This window comes from Bombyx mandarina, chromosome 08 (assembly GCF_030267445.1).
Source record: "Bombyx mandarina strain Sakado chromosome 08, ASM3026744v2".
Classification (NCBI taxonomy): Eukaryota; Metazoa; Arthropoda; class Insecta; order Lepidoptera; family Bombycidae; genus Bombyx; species Bombyx mandarina.
The window spans coordinates 14,187,775-14,209,764 of NC_143215.1; the positions used below are offsets into that span (position 1 = coordinate 14,187,775).

Below are 21,990 nucleotides of genomic sequence, written 5' to 3' on the forward strand. Positions count from 1 at the left end.
TCACACAATGCTTGGCCGATGTGGGAATCGAATCCACAACCCTTGGAGCAAAAGTCTGGCCAATAATAAAATTACTGCACCACAGAGTCAGTCAATATAAATACGTGAAGCAAAAACTTTGTAACCCTTTTAACAAAAATTGCGCCCACGGAGGAGTATGAAATTTCCCACACTTATAGAGAATATAGTGAAGGAGTGCAGAATGCTAATATTTTTTTTTAATGATGCATTAATAATATTAACTCAAACAAAAAAAAACATTACACACACTACCATATATTTGACACACACACATATGTATACTCTATGTTTATTGTCAAACTTTTGTTGCTTATAGTCTGTGGTCAAATTGAGAATAGGTTAATATTGTGGACTTTTTGGCGGGAACGCGAGGAGTGAAGTTGTGCGATTTGTTTTATTTTGTCTATTTAGTGTTTCTTCAGGTTTAAATGTGTAATAACGGTGGTTTATTAACTGTTTAATATCTGTGAAAGTGCACAAATGTGGGAAAATGAAACAAAGCCGCTGGACGCAACTTCTCGGGATCCTCCAAAAAGTCCACTGAAAAAATCTTAGTAAATGACCACCATTTTACTAAGATTATATTTCATTCCATATCATTGCATTTCATTTAATTTCATCCCAGTTGATTAACGTCTCAAATTAATCATTTTCATTTCATTTCACTCCATATTATCATTTTTCATAAAAATAAGAATATAAATAAAAATAAGACATGACTTAAAGGTCTTAGTTACCGGGTCATAAAATCACTTAAAAAAAAAAGGTTAATATTGTATATTTGTCTATAGGGTAGTCTTGACGAAATCTGTGATTATAGAAGTATAATAAATAGTCTTTGACAATAGAACCATAATAATGTTCAAACTTATAATTACAATTAACAATAGTCTATCAACAATCGATCGATATCGATTAACAATTTCGACTACTGCGGGACCACTAGTTTTTATAATGTTGCACTGTTATATTGTTACAGTTTTAAAATATACATTAATTTAAGTACCGTAAATGCACCGGACGCATAAACCTCACAGGATGACAAAACGGTCCGAAACATAAAACTTATTAATTCATAACAGAATATTCATAACGCGACCGGCATGGCGGCACTTCGATTGTTCGGATAACGGTCACCGTCGGACGATGGTGGATGGCGACGAAGCCTGAATACCGAACCGGAACAATTCCTTAGTTATGGCCGGCGCGGAAATATGTGGACATGGTTCGCGTAACGGTAAAGGGGTCGGTGAAGTGGGTCATAAAGTCGTCGTCGATATTAAGATTTAATAGAAACTAGCTGACCCGGCAGACTTCGTAGAGCCTCAATCGATAAATAAAAGACCTAAACTTTTGTATAAAATAAACTTAAAATAAAACAAAAGGAATCCGTCCGACGGGGGACACATCAAAGGAAAAACAAAATTGTTATTTTTATTTAATTCCGAGCATTTTCATATTTATCTTCATATAATCCACATATAATTTAAGACCAAAATTAGCCAAATCGGTCCAGCCGTTCTCGAGTTTTAGCGAGACTAACGAACGAACTAATTATATTTAGATTTTTATTTTTATTTAAGTACTGCTCGATTTTCTTTATACTGTGACATTGAAAAATTCAAGGAATAAGGCGCTGGGGCCATTTCTTAAAAAAAAAAAAGTACAGTATCATACAATAAGTAACAATGCACAATAGTGTCCATTGTATTGTGCAATCATTTAGGAAATGCATAAGCTCTATTACATATAATGATGTATTCTATATGTATTTTATGTAACCGTTTAATAATTTGAGTTCTAGAATAGATTATTGTAGATTGCTTAATGTGTCTGCCTGTTTTATAGGTGGCGGAAATGACTTTACTATTTTTATTTGTTTGGAAAGCTAAATTCTTATCTTAATAATCATTATTATTATTTTTTTTTTTTTATTGCTTGGATGGGTGGACGAGCTCAGACCCACCTGGTGTTAAGTGGTTACTGGAGCCCATGGACATCTACAACGTAAATGCGCCACCCACCTTGAGATATAAGTTCTAAGATCTCAGTATAGTTACAACGGCTGCCCCACCCTTCAAACCGAAACGCATTACTGCTTCACGGCAGAAATAGGCAGGGCGGTGGTACCTACCCGCGCGGACTCACAAGAGGTCCTACCACCAGTAAAAGTTAAGGAGAAAAAAGCAAAGAACCCTGACCTGATATTTTACGATCCGTGATGTGGTGATGTTTACGGACTACAGCGCCAGCTTTACGTTAGACGGGCAAGCTGATGAAATTCTGTGTAATTTTATTCAAATTACAGTAGTTTTACTAATACATTTTTATGAGCTTAGGAAGCTTTAGTTTAATTTTCATGATTGGCTCCGTATGACGGCGAGGTTGTTCAAAACTTTTCCTAATACCGATTTCTATTGTTCACAGGAATCCACAATATGGCTGACTCTGCTATTGGCAGTGATAGCAACAACGCCAGGTAAAGTTTTCCAATTAAAAGTTATACATACTTAAAATATTATCGATTAGCTTAGTGACATTAGACATTCTTGATATTAGTAATAAAAGATTACAATTTTTAATACATTTTTAAGAAGTTTTGATGAGAAACCTACTTACCTATTTTTGTCAAAAACCAATGGGAATGAAAAAAATCGATGAGAATGTATTGCGTTTTGCATACGAGCCGCTACTATGAGAATTTAGGTTGAAGTCACAGCTACATTGGAACGAGAAATAGGCAGTATGGTGGTAACAGCAAAATAATAAAAAAAAAGTTAAGAGATACCAGGGTCGCATTTTTTATTTTAACTAGTAGGTAGGTATATTAGATAGTAATTTCTTCTTTCTTCGATATCATAGATACAAATCACAAAAATACTTTTATGGATTGAATTTTTTTAGTTTTTTTATTGTCATTACATTGTTTCCGACGTCTGGAATAGTTTGTAGCTTATATAGTCAAGAGGGACCTACCGCAGAAGTAGTTTTGATTAAGCACAGAAGATCCCGTCACCTTTTTTATGCCACTGCATCGTCTCGTGAGAAGTTAAGCCTTACCTTGAACCACAGTGCATTTCTAGAGATCATTTTCACACCGCATAAACCGGTTCTTAGGTCATTTTTCCAATTAGGTTTGAAAAGAGTTCTTAGATTTTTCCCTATTTAATTGTTGGTAGCTTAAGGGGTTATTCCAACTTCGCGAGGACCGGTAGATGAGCTCACGGGCTCAACCTGAGAGAATTGCTAACACAGGTCCTAGCAAGAGCAGTGCTTCGCTGAATCTACTACCAGATTGGAGTCGCGACCACTGAGAAGATCCAGCGAATTTTTTATTTATTGCTTAGATGGGTGGACGAGCTCACAGCCCAACTGGTTTTAAGTGGTTACTGGAGCGCATAGACATTTATAACCGTAGATGCGCCACCCGCCTTGAGATATAAGTTCTAAGGTCTCAGTATAGTTACAACGGCTGCCCCACCCTTCAAACCGAAACGCATTACTGCTTCACGGCAGAAATAGGCTGTGGGTTAACAGAGCTCACAGCAGTGTTTTGCATTTCATCTGCTTCCACTAATGTGCCTTCGAAGACCAAGTGCCACAAGTATGACTAGATGTGAAAATTGTACTGCTCTCACATGTACCTAGTTCTTAGCTTCTCAATTTAAGACCGTAATTTTTTTGTTCATGTTTGTTCGTCCCAAGAATTGTTTGGAGGTTACCACGTAAGGCGCACACCCACTAATTAATTGCGACTTCACGTTATAGCCCATTGTTTTGGAAGATTTCAATTTATAATCGTTAAGCTAGTGAATATGGCGGTGGGCTTTATTAACTCGTATGTGTCAAGGATTTGATTGTAATCTGACAATGAAATACGAAGTGTCAATGTGACAGGTGGCGCTGGAGTAGTTTCAACGAATGAGTATTATAAAAGAAATAGGTTTTCTAAAAACTGGCAACAATCACAATCTTAGACGAATCTTTATGTCACTTGTAAGTTTTGTTGCCGCTAACAAAAAAACAAAAGAAGCATCACGAAATGTTGTAATGTTTCATACTCTATTTGTATTTTATTATTGGCCATAACTAAATAGGATTGTTACACTAAAAAAAAGGAATATAACAAATTATTTTGTTGCGGTCTCGAACGACACACTTCGTTCAAAATAATTCTGACGACATTCGCTTAATGTAATACTGTTCTTATGGCAACACTAACTAGGGTTGCTACTAAATGTAATAGAAAATAATTCATGTAAGGTTTAGCAATTTTATAATTGGATTTTAATTATGAATTATTTCTTTGAGGATTACGATAAGTTAATTAGTATCATATTAAAAATGTTTCATCAGTATTCGATTTCATAATAAGCATTTTAAGTACTGGTGTCGTTGTTAGTAGTTAAGAATACGACAAAGCAGAATTTGATGAAGTTATTTAGAGATTATTACTGGATAGATTTGAAAACGTTGCAGCAATTTCAATTGAATTAGTTACCAGAGTAAATAATTGGTATTTCTTTCAAATGGCAACCCTGATCAGTAGTTCATGGACGAACAGTCAGATCAAGTTAATCTTTTATTTTTTTAACAATTTTCCGGTTAATTAGTTCCATATTAACGCGAAACACGAACATTTTATAGCGTGGGACTACCATTTTACAAGTTTATAGGTTATTTCAATCCTAAAGTCACTATTAATTCTATTTTACTTTTTAGATTCCACCGATCCTTGGCATACATGATGCTACACAACTATGTCCGAAAAAAAAAAAGAATTTATAACTTTATAAACAGCCACTTAGGGATCTTTGTTGCTATAGTTGAACATTGTAAGCAGAGAAGTAGCTTAATTGAGACATAAATTCAGTTCAGAAGAAGTTCGCATTCTTCTTCTCCGGGGAAAAGAAGAATGCGAACTAGTTAGATAGAAGTTAGAACACAAGGAATTTGTTTAGTGAATTTATGTCTCAATTAAGCTACTTCTCTGCTTACAATGTTCAAGTATTGACTACTACTTGACTTTTTTTTGCCTACCTATGCTGATAGCCTTGAGAGGCTATTTCAGCTTCGCCCTAACGTGTGTAGGTGAGCTCGCGGGGCTCAAGCCGGAGTGTTGCTAGCACTGACCCTAGAAAGAGCAGTGCTTCGCAGAATCTACCACCGGATCGGAAACGCGACCCGCTGAGAAGATCCAGCGAGAAACTCAGTGGGCTGTGTCTATGGGTTAATTCGCTTCGTCGCTTTTCCCATATGCCTCAGTGCTTTACCGAGATCAAATGATTGAAGTTGTCGTGGCCTAAAGGATAACACGTCCGGTGCATTCGTATCTTGCGTTGCAACGGTGTTCAAGTTTACAAAATATAAGCCTACCTACCCGATTTTAAGATTCATCAGTGATTATAAACCTCACAATCTAATTATCGCCACGCATATTGGCACACGATGTCAAAGTCGTTACGAAGTTGTAACTACACAATACAGCCACATTACATTCAATGTAGAAACTCGATCTTCTCGTTAAAAAGAAAGAGTTTAGAAATAAGTTAGTTTCTAGATCAATTTGAAAACGAAGCTAGATAATTTAGTATTTAACCACTTTCCTTTTCGACCAACAAAATGTAAGATTAGAAGACAATAAAAATTCGGTATTACTACAATAAATTGGATTGGTATTGCGTAAAATTTAGAAATAATGCCGGCGCAGACGCGGAAATACCAAGCAGATTGCATAAGTTATGTATTTGCTTGATCTTTTGAGAATATATCACCGGGTGATTTACTCATTTTGTAAATGGCACGGCCGTGGTCAAAATGAAACATGTGTGTTTGGAGTCTCATTTAAATTGGAATACGGAATCACGCTAATCAAAAGAGAAGGCATTTTTGCTGGTCGGCGCAGATTTGCGTTCCAATTCGAATGGTCCGAAAACTGTTTACCCAATACAAATGAAACTTTAATCTCGGGGTGGATGGTGGAATTCGCATTGTGAACATTTACCCCTAATGGGCCGAGTTAGAATACCCAACTAAGCAAAAATGAAGTCACATTGTAAGACTAGACTCGACGTTGGGTTAAACTCAGCGTCATCAGAACAATGGAGTGCATTAATTTCCACTGGCTCTGGATTATTTAGTCTTATCACTGGTCGTACTATTTCAGCTTGAATGTAATTTTCGTACTTATTGAATTTTAGAATAACTTTTACCGCAGAACATTCCACGAAACTTTTTAGGTGGGCGTGTTTTGAAATAATTATTCCAAATGACTTCCCGTTTTGGAATTCTTAGTAACATTTACATGTTTTGTTACTCTTCCACAGTATCATCAAACGAACCGCGAGTGGTGTGTTACTACACGAACTGGTCTGTGTATCGGCCCGGTACGGCCAAGTTCAACCCACAGAACATCAATCCGTACCTGTGCACGCATCTTATATACGCCTTTGGAGGTTTCACGAAGGATAACACGTTGAAACCATTCGACAAATACCAGGACATCGAGAAAGGTCTGTAAAAAGCTCTTTTTTTCTACGTTCCAGTAAACCCTAACAGTGGCCAGACCAAAGGCCGTAGATCCTAACCGTCTATGTTCAAAACTGATATTTTCATCATCAGGTGGTTATGCCAAGTTCACCGGACTGAAGACGTATAACAAGAATCTGAAAACGCTCCTAGCCATCGGCGGATGGAACGAGGGTTCTTCCAGATTCTCCCCTATGGTAGCGTCCAAGGAGAGAAGGAAAGAGTTCGTCAGAAATGCTATTAAGGTACATTTTAGTTTATGAATAACATTACCCCAAGTGTTTGGCTGTGGAGCGGTATGTAGATCAGATAAGGGTTTTAGTTTATAAGATCCACCGTACCTTATTCGCCATAGCGTCCGATTCTCATTGTTTGATCGAAGTTTGAGTTCAGAAAGTCCGGACGGCGCAAATTCCAAACGTTACAAATAATCCGAAAATTATCACGATACAATTGAAAGATATTTTAATTGTGAGGTATATTATAACACTAGCTTTTGCCTGCGACTTTATCCGCGTGGAATAGTTCACAAATAATGCTTTATTTTAGAACAAATTTGGTTAGCATAAAAAACGTTATAGTGAGCCAACCTGACAAATAGACATATGCTGTCGCGGACTTTTTTTTACATTTTTTGAAGTAGAACAATTCTGTCATACATTATTTTAGCGAAACTTTAACCGTTTCTGCAGCGCACGCAGCGGAAGCTCTGAAAAGGGAAAAAACCCCCGATTTTGAAACATTATTTATTGATGCTCCGCTTGTATTGGTCTTAGCGTGATGTTATATAGCATATAGCCTCCCTCGATAAATGAGCTATCGTGAGCTATGTCGCTAAATATAATAATAAATTAGCTAAATCGGACCAGTAGTTCCTGAGATTAGCGCGTTCAAACAAACAAACTATTCAGCTTTATAATATTAGTATTGAAGTATAGATTTATAACACTTAGTATGATTAGCAGCATTTAGGTACATTTTTCGTACAAAATATGGATGATATGTCTTTAACTGCTTAACTATTTTTAGTGTAAACTTATTTATTGCTTTTAAAGGTGAAATTAGTTCTCGGCTGGTCTGATATGCCCATGTTGAGACGTGAGGTCGATGTTTCAATTGAATTGCACAACTGTGCCACCCTCCGAATCGAATTTTGATTTGATTTGATTTGATTTGAATCTTAACTGCTTTGGATTTTAGTACTACCCTACTGCTGACTAGCCTACGCGATGCGCCCTACTAATTAGGTCTCATGTTTTAAGAGTATTTGGTTATCGCAATCTGTTTTGGGCTACACGCTTTACTACGGGCCTAAAGTCACTCTATTTTTTCCCTTAACACTAAAAATACCTTAACGGGTCAAATAACCCATTTTGAAATTTTGCATTGAAACTGTACGTGTCATCTTATTGCTTTTGCACATTTGACTTCATGACTTTTGCTTACCAATATTTTCTTTGTTTTGTTTTGTTTACTTTGAGTAATACTTTAAATCGAATACCGTTATCTACCCGCTATGGTAGAAATAGATACCAGTAAGCGTCGGTATGATTAGTGTTAATTGATAAAAAAAGGCCCTATAATCATTCGCATCCTTTTGTTATTCAACTCCGTATTTGTCTTTACAGTTCCTCAGACAAAACCGGTTCGATGGTCTCGACTTGGACTGGGAGTACCCTGCCTTCCGCGACGGCAGCAAGCCCAAAGACCGGGAGAACTACTCGAGGCTGGTGCGTGAGCTACGCGAGGAATTCGAACGAGAATCTGAGAAGACCGGGAAACCACGACTGCTGCTGACCATGGCGGTGCCAGCTGGCATCGAATATATCCAGAAGGGTTATGATGTTAAAAGTTTGAACAGGTGAGTTTTAGTATTTTTGTAACGCGATAAGGAAGTGATTAAAAGTATTACATACATATATAGCCTTTTCAAAATTAAGCTTCTGATCTTTGTTGCTTAGATGGGTGGGCGAGCTCACAGCCCACCTGGTGTTAAGTGGAGCCTATAGACATCTACAACGTAAATGCGCCACCCACCTTGAGATATAAGTTCTAAGATCTCAAGTATAGTTACAACGGCTGCCCCGTCCTTCAAACCGAAACGCAATACTGCTTCACGGCAGAAATAGGCAGGGCGGTGGTACCTACCCGTGCGGACTCACAACAGGGCCTACCACCAGTAATAAAATAATCTAATTTACTCTATAAACTTCAAAGCTTCCAAGACTTCAAAGCTTGTTACGAAAAGCGTTTTTTTTAATACGTACATACATTCCAAATTTACGAAAAACTTCCACAATTAAACCTTATTTTTATTCCTTTGAATAACATGGTGTGATGAATGAAACTCGCAAAGCTTAATGTGATCGACATTCGACCATAATCACAGATACTTTAGATTCATTTTGTATATTTGTTGCATTTTCTCTTTTGTTTCGTTATGAAGATAGGGAGAGAATTACTATTTCCTGTACCATGCAAGAAAATGAGTAAAATCGCTGAGAAACGAAAGAGAAAATCGCTAACAAAATATGATAATTTTTGTCCATTGATATACAAAATTTTATACCTTTCTTTCTATCGTCTTTTAACAATATCAGAGTTTATACAATGTAAAATTTATAAAATCTTATTTACTTAAACTATATTAATGGGTTTTTTTTTAAAGCACGACGCAAAATTTATCTTCACAAATTTTCAGCGGTATCCGTTTGATATTCTATTGCGTGTTAAGATACAATTTTTTTTTTTTTTTTTAATATTTACTAACAATCACGCCACGTTAACTGGTCCCGTGCTAAGTTCGTAAAGAACTTGTGTTACAAGTACCAGATAACGGAAATAAATGTAAGATTTTTATTATACACATACATATATTTAATATACATCCATAACCTTGGAAAAGACATTTTATATTTATCATACAAATATCTTCCCTTGGCGGGATTCGAACCCGCGACCCCCTTCTGTAGTGACCATGTCATTTACCACTACACCAGACTACAGAAATGGATACGCTGATATATTAAATATTAAAAAAAAATAGCGACTTTCCAGCTTTTGAAAACGATACTTCATTGTTCCACTTAAAATCGTAGTTAACGACCATTATGCTCACATAAAATTAAGCTTCAAACATAGCAAACAATTAACCAACAACTTAGGTAATATTTGTTATGCCTTCGACGCATGTGACATTGTACTATTTACTGAAGGGACGTGTGACACAGACGCGCATGCAAACATTTTGTTTGCGAAACCAAACCATCGACACGACACCGGTTGCCTAATTATCTAATTCAGTGTCACGTTGCTTAATATAATGATGCGTGGACTAAGTTAGCAGAGCCTGCGTAGCTAACTGTGGGTAGCAGCTTGGCTCGGCCCCTGGCATTGCTGACGCCCATGGGCTACGATAACCACACATTATCAGGTGGCTCGTATGCTCTTTTACCTACAAGGGCAATAAATAAAGCTAGTATTTCCTTGCGTGCAAATGAGACCTAAGACCTAAAGTAAGGTAGCCAGGCGTAGCTTATAAACAGAATAATATGATAATAATAAATTTACTGGTGGTAGGACCTCTTGTGAGTTCGCGCGGGTAGGTACCACCAGCACCAGCACCAGTGCCGTGAAGCAGTAATGCGTTTCGGTTTGAAGGGCGGAGCAGCCGTTATAAATATACTGAGACCTTAGAACTCATATTTCAAGGTGGATGGCGCATTTACGTTGTACATGGCTATGGGCTGCAGTAACCACTTAACACCAGGTGGGCTGTGACCTCGTCTACCCATCTAAGCAATTTTTTTAAATGTGAATTGTAATATAAATGAAGTTGAAGAGTCATGTAGATGGGCCTCATTGATGGTCAGAACACGCATTGCATGTTTCATTTGAATTAATATTTGCAAAAGCATTCCATTGACCCGCTATTCGCTTGTATTTTAAACCACACAACACAATATGCTCACAACAGGAATGTCGTCTTACGTCTGATATCTGAATGGTAATGATCTATAAACACGTTCTGCTCTTTGACGCCTCGATCACCTTTGGTAAACTACTTTTCATTTGTGTGACAATAATCCTTTTTAACAAGTTTTTATTGGCTCGAACGCTACCCGTGTTCTATCTACGTAACGGAATCTTTCGAAGCTGAACTGACTGTCGCTAACTGAAACCTGAAAATTTGCACAGGCATCAATAACTAAATGATAATATAATTTTATCGCTTTGCCCTAATATGCTGACGATAATTTACGCGGTGGAATTTCTTTAATTCGACTTGCTATTAAAGTAGTGGTTTCATTCTTATAAAGTAATCTAATGAATTGGATTGATAATTTATTCATAAATTTAAGTAGTGAACTATAGTTTTGGGTATAGATATTATGTAAATTCCAAAAGGATCCGGCTACGCTAAGCCATAAGTTATGACTAAGGCTAATCATTATTGTGTATGAAAACGCACACTTCCTGATATTCCGTAGCTATTTTCTTGTCTTCTTCAACCCGTATCCACCTAATGCTGAATGTAGCTCTCTTTACTTTCACTCAATTTTTTTCGGTCTTTCGGGGAAGTACTTTAACCACTGGGACGAAGCCACAGTAAATGTTAGTAGAGGAATAAAGAAATAGGAAACTATTTGCATAAAAATATGTCCCACACTGTACCTTTATTGTTTACACTAAAAGTTCTTTAGGCAAGCATAAGCTTACGATATTTTGAATTATAATAATCTTTTAATTATGAATTTAACCATAAGGCTGTTCTTCCTCCTTGCATAGCATTCTTCAATGCCGAGGGTCGTAACCACCCTTCGGCATCATTTTCTCTCGCAAATAAATCTGTACATAATGAACCAAAAAAATAATTTATGTAGTCTTCAAACTTTTAATGATTTCTATTGACATGCATCTTTAAATGTATATAAAAGCTACTAAATGATTTTGTGTTTATATTTCACCAAATTTTTTTATATATCTCCATTACATGTATCATTACATTACTATTACATTACGTTACTATACTTGAGACCTTAGAACTTGTATCTCAAGGTGGGTGGCGCATTTACGTTGTGGATGTCTATGGGCCCCAGTAACCACTTAACACCAGGTGGGCTGTGAGCTCGTCCACCCATCCAAGCAATAAAAAAAAATAAAAAAACCTTTTTTTTTTGACGTTTGATTAGTTTTAAAATAATAGGAAATCTAAAAAAAGGTCTTTAAAATGTTCTGGAATAAACTTACGAGCGGCACAACTTATTCTTCGCAAAATTTTAATTTATTAATTCATGAAAATCAATATTGTTATTTTAAATTATAATTATTTTCGAAACCATACTAGCTATATATGCATATACATATATTTTATTATGCATATATTATATTATTATTTACATTTGTGTCCATGCAAGTATGCAGGAATTCATATTTAGATAACCGAAATAAGTCCAGTAAAACAAACCAGCAAATTTCTTCATATCTTCATATGTTGATGTCTCCTTTGTACATTCAATACGCGATTATGTCAACTCAAACATAATTTAACATGGTAATTATGTTTCGTAAAGGCGTGTCGTGCCGGTAGAAGAAGGGAGTTTCAACAATAGGAAGGTAGCGGTGTAATGTGTATTGTGACAATGCTTTTGGGCAGGACCGGAAAGCTGTTTGTTTCACTTTAAAACAAAATCAACGGCTATAATGGATTAAATTAATTTCAGCAGTAAGTTGATTGCCGAGGAAGGTTAATCTCGCTCGACCTTCTCTTAAATTTTTTTTAAATGGGAACAGATCACGCACGGTCATCTGGCCCCAAATTAGAATTCCCTGTGCTATGGCTACCAGAGACTGACATAACCAGAGACTGACATACATACTTATATACGTTTAAATATATATGTGTCGGAGACGGTCATTAGTTTGGTAGCTAAACGAAACGCAGCACGATTCCCGAGAAATGGTAGCACGATTGCGGTATCGTTGGAACTCGGCTAACTTCGCGCTACGATAGAGCTTAACCGATGGAGGTGCGTAGACGTCATCACACTTACCAACCAGCCGTCTTAAAGAACGGTGCCTCCGTCCTAAGAACTGTCATTAGTTTTTGTTTATTAACCGCAAGAGAAGATTTCTAAATTGCTCTAAGACATCAAACGTGATTGGTGTACACAATATTTCTCTTAGCTCGATCACCCTATTCGCCCCTACGATGTCTGACGATGGCGTTAATAATCGTGGTTTCTCTGACATATGTATATCACTACATAGTATAAAACAAAGTCGCTTTCTCTGTCCCTATATCTGTCTGTCCCTATGTATGCTTAAATCTTTAAAACTAGGCAACGGATTTTGATGCGGTTTTTTTAATAGATATAGTGATTGAAGAGGAAGGTTTATATGTATAATAACATCCATTATATAGTGGAGAAATTAATAATAAATTACAGTTTCCGAAGCGAAGCGAGGGCGGGTCGCTAGGCAGCGGCTTGGCTCTGCCCCTGGCATTGCTGAAGTACATGGGTGACGGTAACCACTCACCATCAGGTGGGCCGTGTGCTCGTCTGTCTACAAGGGCAATAAAAAAAACAAACACCCAGACAAAGACCAAATAAACCTGTTCATCACACGAATGTTTGCCCGATGTGGGAATCGAACCCAGGACCCTTGGCGCAACAATCAGAGGCGCTAATTACTGCACCATCGAGTCAGTCTACTGTATATTCTTATTGAACTTGAAACTTATAGTATAGTATTTTAGGGACTATGCGTATGATATGATATCCCGAAACACGTCGAAGCTACGCAGACACACGCTTTTCCTTGACCACGCCGCCGAAGCTGTGGGCAACAGACACTGTTTTATAAAAATTCACTACCAAATCTGAGTATCAGCTGAAATTTCATAAGATTCGTGCTTAATAAATTGACTGTCAACTTTCGGACACGTTTCCAATTATTTCTTTGCAAACGTTCGCATGCAGCGGCTACTGCGAAATGCAACGTGTCAAATTCTTAAAGTTTTTATTTTTTCATAGCCTTGCAATTTCTAACATAAAGCTAGTTGTGTAATAGATAGCGAGGGGTTTATGTGTTTATTTTTAGAAATGACGTAATCGCGAATAAAAGTCCACTTAGGTACCCGTCCGGGCATAGTCGTAATAGTTCCCTAGGGTACGGTACCCATCCGGGCATAGCCGTAGGGTACCTATTCGCTGTAGGTAAGGAAAAATGTACAAGTCACAGGGATGAGTACTGAAAGATGTCTGTTGAAAAATGTCATGTCACAAACAGTTTTAAAAAGTATCATAAAAAGCTCACTGAATCGGTACCGTCATTGTGTCGTAATACTGGACCAAAGAAATAAAAATACAGGTATATAAAATATTGAAGAATATTTTAGAAACTTCAGCCATTTTATGTTGCATTCTTGGACATGAAAAGGGCATTTGACCGTGTGCCAAGACTTACGAACTGAGCCTTCGCAAGAAATATGTACCCGAACATTATGTTAACGTCATAGTTGACATGTACAAGGATGCGAGGTCAATGGCACGAGCAGTAGGGAGTCAGATAAAACCAATAGCAGTTGCAGAAGGAAGGTTGTCAAGGTTCAGTACTGAGTCCCTTCCTGTCTGGCATGGTTTTAGAATTACTGAGGTGGCGAGGTCCTCAGACTCGTGGACTATCATCTATGCAGACGACGTTGCTATCTGCACCTATTTTTTCATACCTAAGCTGATAGCCTTGAGAGGTCTGGAGAGCCATCAGACTATATATCGTATGTTTGAAATATCTTCAATCGACTTCTGTTTTGGCTCTATAAATATTAATGGATCAAATAATATGTAATATTATCATATAATATGTAAGTATCATATAATATGTAAGTCTGTACATAGTTGTGTGACCAAAATTGTTCAGTTCAATATTCTTCTATTTCCTGTAAAGCGATTTATTTCAAAATGTCAATATAAAACAAAAGAGTAAATCTCTCTCTCTCTTCTTCAACTCATGTCCATCCAACGCTCAGTGAAAGTCTCTTCATATGCACTCCATTTTTTTAATTTTTCGCGTGACTTGCATACATTACATATCTACATTAAATGAGTCTAAATCTTGTGTTGTCAGGTTTAATGATTATAAGTTAAATATTGTATCCATAGTGAAAGCTTACATATGTCACGACAGTGGAATAGCATAGTTCATAACTATTAAACCACGAAAATTGTAAAAGTATTGTGCATTTCATAATGTCGATGATCGAAGTTTAAAAGACTGAATACTTCATTCTCTCACTTGACTATTTTTTTAAATCATTATCTAATGTACTTTTATAGCTATAATAGGTTTTTAACGACTCAAAATCTAAGGTAATATTTTATTTTAAAAGTTTGGAAACTGACCGCAAACAGAAAAAAAACGTATGAGATATAATTTACAGTGCTCATTACGAGCAGTCTGCGAACACTGATCAGTATAAGTTTTATTCACATTTTTAGCCGGATTTCTTACATTCGGTGATAGACTGATAACTCGTTTGAAGCAAGCAATCACTAACAAGAAAACGCTACAGATAGTCAGATACTATATTGTTTTCTTTAAGCAATGATTGAAATAGTATAATAAACACACCAGATACGAGGATATGTAATAAATATTGTTTTTTAAATAAATGATTTCGTTTCTAACAGACTGTCACGCAACTAACGTAACAATGATTGAGTTATGTCCAGGAATTGAACAAAAATATAAAATTATATTTTTTATACTTTTATTATGTACTTACTGCTTTTTACAATTTTATATAATTAGATTCCCCCTTTTTTTTATCTAAGCCTATTCCAGCGTAACCTTAACTAGTAGGTGAGCTTACGGGGCTCAAACCTGAAGACGATGCTAACACGAACCCTAGCAAGAGTCGTGCTTCGCAGAATCTACCACCGGATCGGAAACGCGACCCACTGAGAAGATCCGGCGAGAAACTCAGTGGGCTGTGTCTGAGAGTTAATTTACTCGTCGAGCCCTTCGTCGCAAGCGACGGGTTCGACGAGAACGGTGACCGGTGCTTGAAGTACCTAGAAGCACCGTTAGTGGATCGGGAGGATCCGAGATGACGTGTGTTGGGCGACGTCGACTGCTTTTCATTCTTTCCGCAGGATCGGGAATGTAGTTACCGGCGGCCACGATGAGAGGGTTCTCGTGTCGTGCCGCTCTATCGAAGTGAGAGCCGCTTATAGATTCACATTAAGTCCTTATTGCTTATGTTGTTGGTGTTGCGCACGCGTCTGTGTCGCGTCTGTCCGTCTTCACGTTTTTTTCCGGGTCACCCCGCACTCGGCTTCCGCGTGCCCCCTTCGTTTGGGTATCGTTGTCGACAAGTTAATGACAGATTTCAAAAACCATCTCATAGTCAAATCTCAAGAAAATTCATCAGAAACAAAATCATAGTCACCGCGCTTCCCACCAGTAACAATGTAAACACAGTTTCTTACTGCACATTCGTCCTTCATCGCTCTGGTTGCTTCGCCACGGAAACCGGCTATTGTTTAATTTTGACCTGTCTTAAGTATTACTTGCTGCGCTGTGGTGTAATACCTTATTGTAGATTTCGGATCTACATCTACGATGATGCTTTAAAATTTGTGGATTAATTGTAGAACTCACATGCTGCTAGTAATAATAATTTACAATTCGATATCCAGAAAGATTGGAAGTTAACAAAAAGGACATATTGCATAACTTTTATCGCGGGCTTTGAGTGCGGCGACCGAATCTAGGAATTCCGTAACGAAAATAAATCCTAACACCCCCACTCCGCCTACCACGTAGCTCGCGTTCAACACATTCACACGTTGCGCTTGTGTAGTGCTTGTGAATAAGCTCGCGGCGTGACGTCGCACTGCATGTGCATCATGAAAAATCTGCCCACCTCTCTCTCGCGCGGTCTAACTTATGAGTGTGAAGGGGACAGTTAATGTTTTACTTTTAATATGGTTTATAAATATAGCGTGGTCTTATTTTATTATTGTTTAAATATTATTGTCTAATTACAATTGCATAAGTGATAAAAAATGCTATGCAATAACTTTACCGCGGCAGTCCCCGAGTGCCATATGTTTATTTATTTGGAAAAGTACAACATTAAGAGTCAAAGAAAATTAACAATCCACATGCAAGAGGATAATAAAGACAGATAACCAAAAACCAAACAAGTTTCGACCATTAACACAGCACATATGCGTATAGAACAAATGTACCTTAAAAATTTTTAAGTAATCACTTAAAGTTTATGAGAAGGTAAGAAATCATGACTTAAACCATAAACAATTTTCAAACGCTTCCGAAATATTCCAAGTTTCTTTTTTTACGACATCTCTTTAACTATCTTACGTAATTGTGGCAATTACATATCAAAAAGTACTTACACTAATTTTAGTCAAGTTTGGTAAGTCTTACATCACGTACTGACAAAGTATGAAGTTATTAAAACGATACTTAGATAAACATATTAACGTTATTTCCGCTTTTAGAATAAAGCTTAAAGTTGAGTATGTTGACAGTTTTATTACCTACTTCAGTATGTTGATGGAATACAAAAGGTACGGCGTTTTGTAGACCCATCGTATCGGTAAATAGGGTTGCCAGACGTCCCAGATTTCCCGGGTCGTCCCGTAATTTAGGCTTAGCTTAAAATGTCCCGGCGGGACTGACTATGTCGAACCGTACGATTATAATTGATAAAAATATGTTAAAACTAACTTGGTCCTCAAAAAAAAGTCACTATATAATTTTGTTTTTTATTTGTCCAAGGTAAAAAACTAAATTCTCGTATTTTTTTGCCTAGTTAAGCATTTGCCCCTTATGGGCTGAAAAAAAATCCGGCAACCCAATCGGTAGATAGCATCAATCTGGCTGTTACTACCAAGAACCAAGCACACATTACTCATTGTAAGATTTTAGGCATAGCATAATTGACCTTGGACTCACTGGTGACGGCTTAAACTTGTCTTGGCTACGCCGTAGCTATATGAAATTTGATTGGTGAGCTTGTATGTAATGCCATAATAAAAAATACGTTAAGGTCTGTAATTATAGCAAGATAACAAAAAACAAAAACAGAACCAAAATTAAATTCCATTGAACAAGGAAGAATCCTTTTATTTACTCCGTGCAATTAAATACCAGTGTGGAAGCCTCTTGTCATAAAACGTAACCCTGAACTTTACAGAGATGGTCATAAGGTAAGGCAATGGCCGTCGTATCAAAATAGCGTACGATTATTACAACAACCAGTCCTCCCACTGGTAAACAGCCACGAATTCTTTGCTAGGGTTAAGACAAATTAGTACAAGTCGTAAATATTTGTGTCCCTGTAAATGTTCTTACTTATGAACATGAGTAATGATTGAGGTTAGAAAACTATTTAATTCTATTTAAAAAAAATCGTAATGATTGTTACGTGTGTGTAAGTCAAATATATTAATCAGGCCCTTAGGTGCAAAGTCGTCGTGGCCTAAAGGATAAGACGTCCGGTGCGTTCGTATCGAGCGATGCAAGGATGTTCGAATCCCGCAGGCGGGTACTAATTTTTCTAATGAAATACGTACTTAACAAATGTTCACGATTGACTTCCACGGTGAAGGAATAACATCGTGTAATAAAAATCAAACCCGCGAAATTTGAATTTGCGTAATTACTGGTGGTAGGACCTCTTGTGAGTCCGCACCGGTAGGTACCACCACCCCACATATTCCTGCCATGAAGCTGTAATGCGTTTAAGCTAGAAGGGTGGGGCAGCCGTTTTACTGTTAAAACTGAGACCTTAGAACTCGTGTCTCGAGGTGGGACGTTGTAGATGTCTATGGGCTCCGATTGCCACTTAACACCAGGCGGGCCGTGAGTTCGTCCAACAACCTAAGCTATAAAAAATATAGGTGCACGGACCACCTTACGGCAGAGTATTAGCATGATTATTGACCTGTCAGTTTCCAGAACACAAGATACTCATTGACATTTTTTTGTCGACAGACATTTGGATTGGATGAACCTACTATCGTATGATTACCACTCCGCTTTCGAGCCGGCGGTCAACCACCACGCACCCCTCTACCCTCTCGAGGAGCCAAACGAATACAGCGTCGACACAGAACTTAACATTGTAAGTGGTCATTTACTTTACCATTTTTACCTTTTACCATTTGGACCTTTTTTCTTATTTAGCCGAAAGACATACATTGCCAAACATAGTTTCTAAAGATTCTTAACATAGATTTTTAAAAATGCTCTGAAAAATTATTTGAGATGATTCCATCATCTCATTTTTACCATCGCACCGCTCGCCACCGGAGCATAGTTCATCCATACAACCTGAAGTCACTGCGTTCATCCACAGTGCGTTTCCAGAGATATTTTTTGCCACGTACCATCCGGCTTTACAACTCACCATCAGGTGGGCCGTGTGCTCGTCTGCCTACAAGAAGAGCAATAAAAAAAAGTTTCGTCACTATGACCAGCCCTTGCTGTATGGCCGAAGAGATGTTAAGTGATATCAGCAGAAAAGCGCAGTGTTGATTGATAGGTATCCCATATGGTGGATGAGCAAACTGGTGCAGAGAAAGATACTGCCTTTTCAATATAAAATCAAATTGTCCCAATGACCTAACTCTGTGCTTGTCTATACTACTTTATAGTACCTATCTGGTTAATTGGCCCTATAGGCATTGAATTAACGTTAAATATTGTTTTTTCCCGATATCCGTAATAATCTGGTAAAGCTTAAATAATAATACTTCTTGTAATTCTACGAGTTTGTAATTCTTTTGTAATTTAAGTTTTGTAATTCTACGAGTCGATACTATCACTGCCGAGCAATGATAATCGTTATTTTGGTATACCTAAGACATTGTCACTGGGTCTTAAGGTGGTTTTTATTGCTTAGACAGGCGAATGAGCTCATGGCCCACTTGGGTTTAAATGCTTACAGAACCCATAAACATCAACACCATAAAATCCACCACCTATCTGGAGATGCGAGTTCTAAGTCTGCGGTCTATAGTACAACGTCTGCCCTACCCTGCAAACCATAACTGAAGACCCGTGCTGGTACGCAAGACACTCTACCCCCGGTACAATGCTGTTTCGCGAGCCACACCAGTTAACAAAGACCGATTTCGCTAACATAACACAATGCTAATTTAACCACAGGACTACACGATAAAATTCTACTTGGAAAACGGAGCAGACCGCAATAAGCTTGTGCTCGGTATCCCCACTTACGGACGTTCGTACACGCTGTTCAACACTGAAGCTGTGGAAATAGGCTCGCCTGCAGACGGTCCCGGGGAACAAGGGGACGCTACAAGAGAAAAGGGCTATTTGGCCTATTACGAGGTTAGTGCATTTTTATGGTCAATATCTACTATCGGCTTCATAACCAAGCGAGTTGCAGTTTTAAGTCTCATTCAAACTGGAGAAATGAAAATTTGTTCATGTTTTTTTAAGTTACTTTTTATTAGTACATGCTTATAGTTTAAATTTAGAGGAGAAGGGAACACAAAGTTTACAAGCTAAAGGAATTTCGGGACCAAGTTTAAATCAGATTTGATTTCTTAATAATATTATAAGTTCAATTTATCCCGAAATGTAAGACTTAAATTCATCAGACGCATCTTGCTACCAAAATATCGTTTTGCTCAGATCTGCGAAGCTCTGAAACCTAAAAGCAAGAAACGCGCCATCGACTCCGACGAAGAATATTCTGAAGAAGAGGAGGAGCAGGAAGACGAAGAATGGACGGTGATGCATCCGAACCCTAACGCTATGGGACCTATAGCCTTCAAGGGGAACCAATGGGTCGGCTATGATGACATAGATATCGTTAGGAAGAAGGCGGAATATGTGGCTGAAAATGGTCTTGGAGGTAAGATACAAATGTAGTAGCTCGTATTCTAATATACTAATGTAGTACATTTTTGAGTGACATCCCTATGCCGAGCCCTAAAACCTCCAATAATTATTTATAACTGGCAAAACCAAAGTCGTACTCCGCTGTAATGTTTTTTTATTTTTTATTGCTTAGATGAATGGATGAGCTCACAGCCCACCTGGTGTGAAGTGGTTACTGGAGCCCATAGACATCTACAACGTAAATGCGCCACCCACCCCAATGAGCTTATTAGAAACACAATCATATAAGGGGGTTACCGTTAAATTGGATTCTAAAAATGTTTATACTTCATGTTTTTTCCAATTAACAGGTATAATGTTCTGGTCCATCGACAACGACGACTTCAGGGGGACATGTCACAGTAAACCGTACCCTCTAATCGAAGCCGCTAAAGAAGCGTACATACAGAAACTTGAGTGAGTAGTTTATATATGTGGTTCTCCTCCTTGCTAATCCTTGATAATCCATAATGCTGAGGTACGCGGCCTCAAGAGCCTTTCTTGGGAAAATAAACATGGTGGGGTCCAACCTCTTTCCACGGCAGTGCTTTTGGAAGAGATTTAGTTCGTCGAGGCCGCTGAAGCCTAATTTGGGTCCGGCAAATTAACCGCCGCCAGACATTCGGCGTTGACGCTTTTACGGTGGAAATGTCGAACTCCAACTCAACCCTCCATTTTTCTCATCCGGGCTTGGGACCGGCATAGACAGTAGTAATTGAAGAGTTAAACTTTTAAGGTAAGAAAAAAAAGCACTTTGCCCAAGATTTAAGTGAGGAAGCAAAGAGATGTGTAAAATGCTTAGGTCAGAACAATTCACATTCGGTATTGATAGTCGATATTATTCATAGTTCTCTGTCGACATATTTGCGCTCTATTCCTTATCCCTCAACGGCAACGAATCCAATGTTAATGTTTCCGTTGTAATTGTGTGTCAGGACAAATCTATGTCTCAAACGAATGAAGTTACATATAATATATGGAGCTTAAAAAATTAAGAAAACATTCTTAAACTACGAACTGAACCAATAATTAATTTCATCTTTCTATTTATCCTCTTGATCAGGATATTAAAGCGACGTTATAAGAAATATATGAGCACACTAAGAATAAGAACAAAACCTTTTTTTTTGTCTTTCAAGCTTGTGGAAATTTTCAATTTAATGCGATGTTTGAAGTTATTGAGAATAGCATCCAAAGATTCAATTTCTTAGAAATAAACCTACATACCAAGCTAATAAGCGCGTATCAAATACGATTTTTATCAGTTCTTCTTACTCTTCTATCTAGATCATCGGACAATGTCATCATAACAGAGAAGCCGAGTTCAGTGAGCCGCACCAGCAACAGGAGGAAGAACCGACCGAAGACCACGAAAACCACCACCACGACTACCACTACCACAGAGAAACCCACCACAACTAAGTTAGTACAGCTAATTATGTTTTAATTTTCATCAGGATGGTTAACGGATTTTTGTATTACCCTGTATCATAA

The 21,990-nt window shown here is 37.7% G+C and overlaps 1 protein-coding gene across 1 annotated transcript in view; it reads left to right on the forward strand.

Annotated features, from left to right (window-relative positions):
* The window catches only part of Cht6 (Chitinase 6), an 81,727-nt gene that overhangs the window by 47,157 nt on the left and 12,580 nt on the right, over nt 1-21,990 (forward strand). Inside the window, exons 2-10 of the mRNA XM_028180177.2 lie at nt 2,449-2,500; nt 6,348-6,533; nt 6,643-6,794; nt 8,178-8,410; nt 18,580-18,709; nt 19,756-19,941; nt 20,248-20,470; nt 20,808-20,913; nt 21,784-21,918. Coding sequence (XP_028035978.2) covers nt 2,449-2,500; nt 6,348-6,533; nt 6,643-6,794; nt 8,178-8,410; nt 18,580-18,709; nt 19,756-19,941; nt 20,248-20,470; nt 20,808-20,913; nt 21,784-21,918 — 1,403 coding nt within the window. The remainder of the gene's footprint in view (nt 1-2,448; nt 2,501-6,347; nt 6,534-6,642; nt 6,795-8,177; nt 8,411-18,579; nt 18,710-19,755; nt 19,942-20,247; nt 20,471-20,807; nt 20,914-21,783; nt 21,919-21,990) is intronic.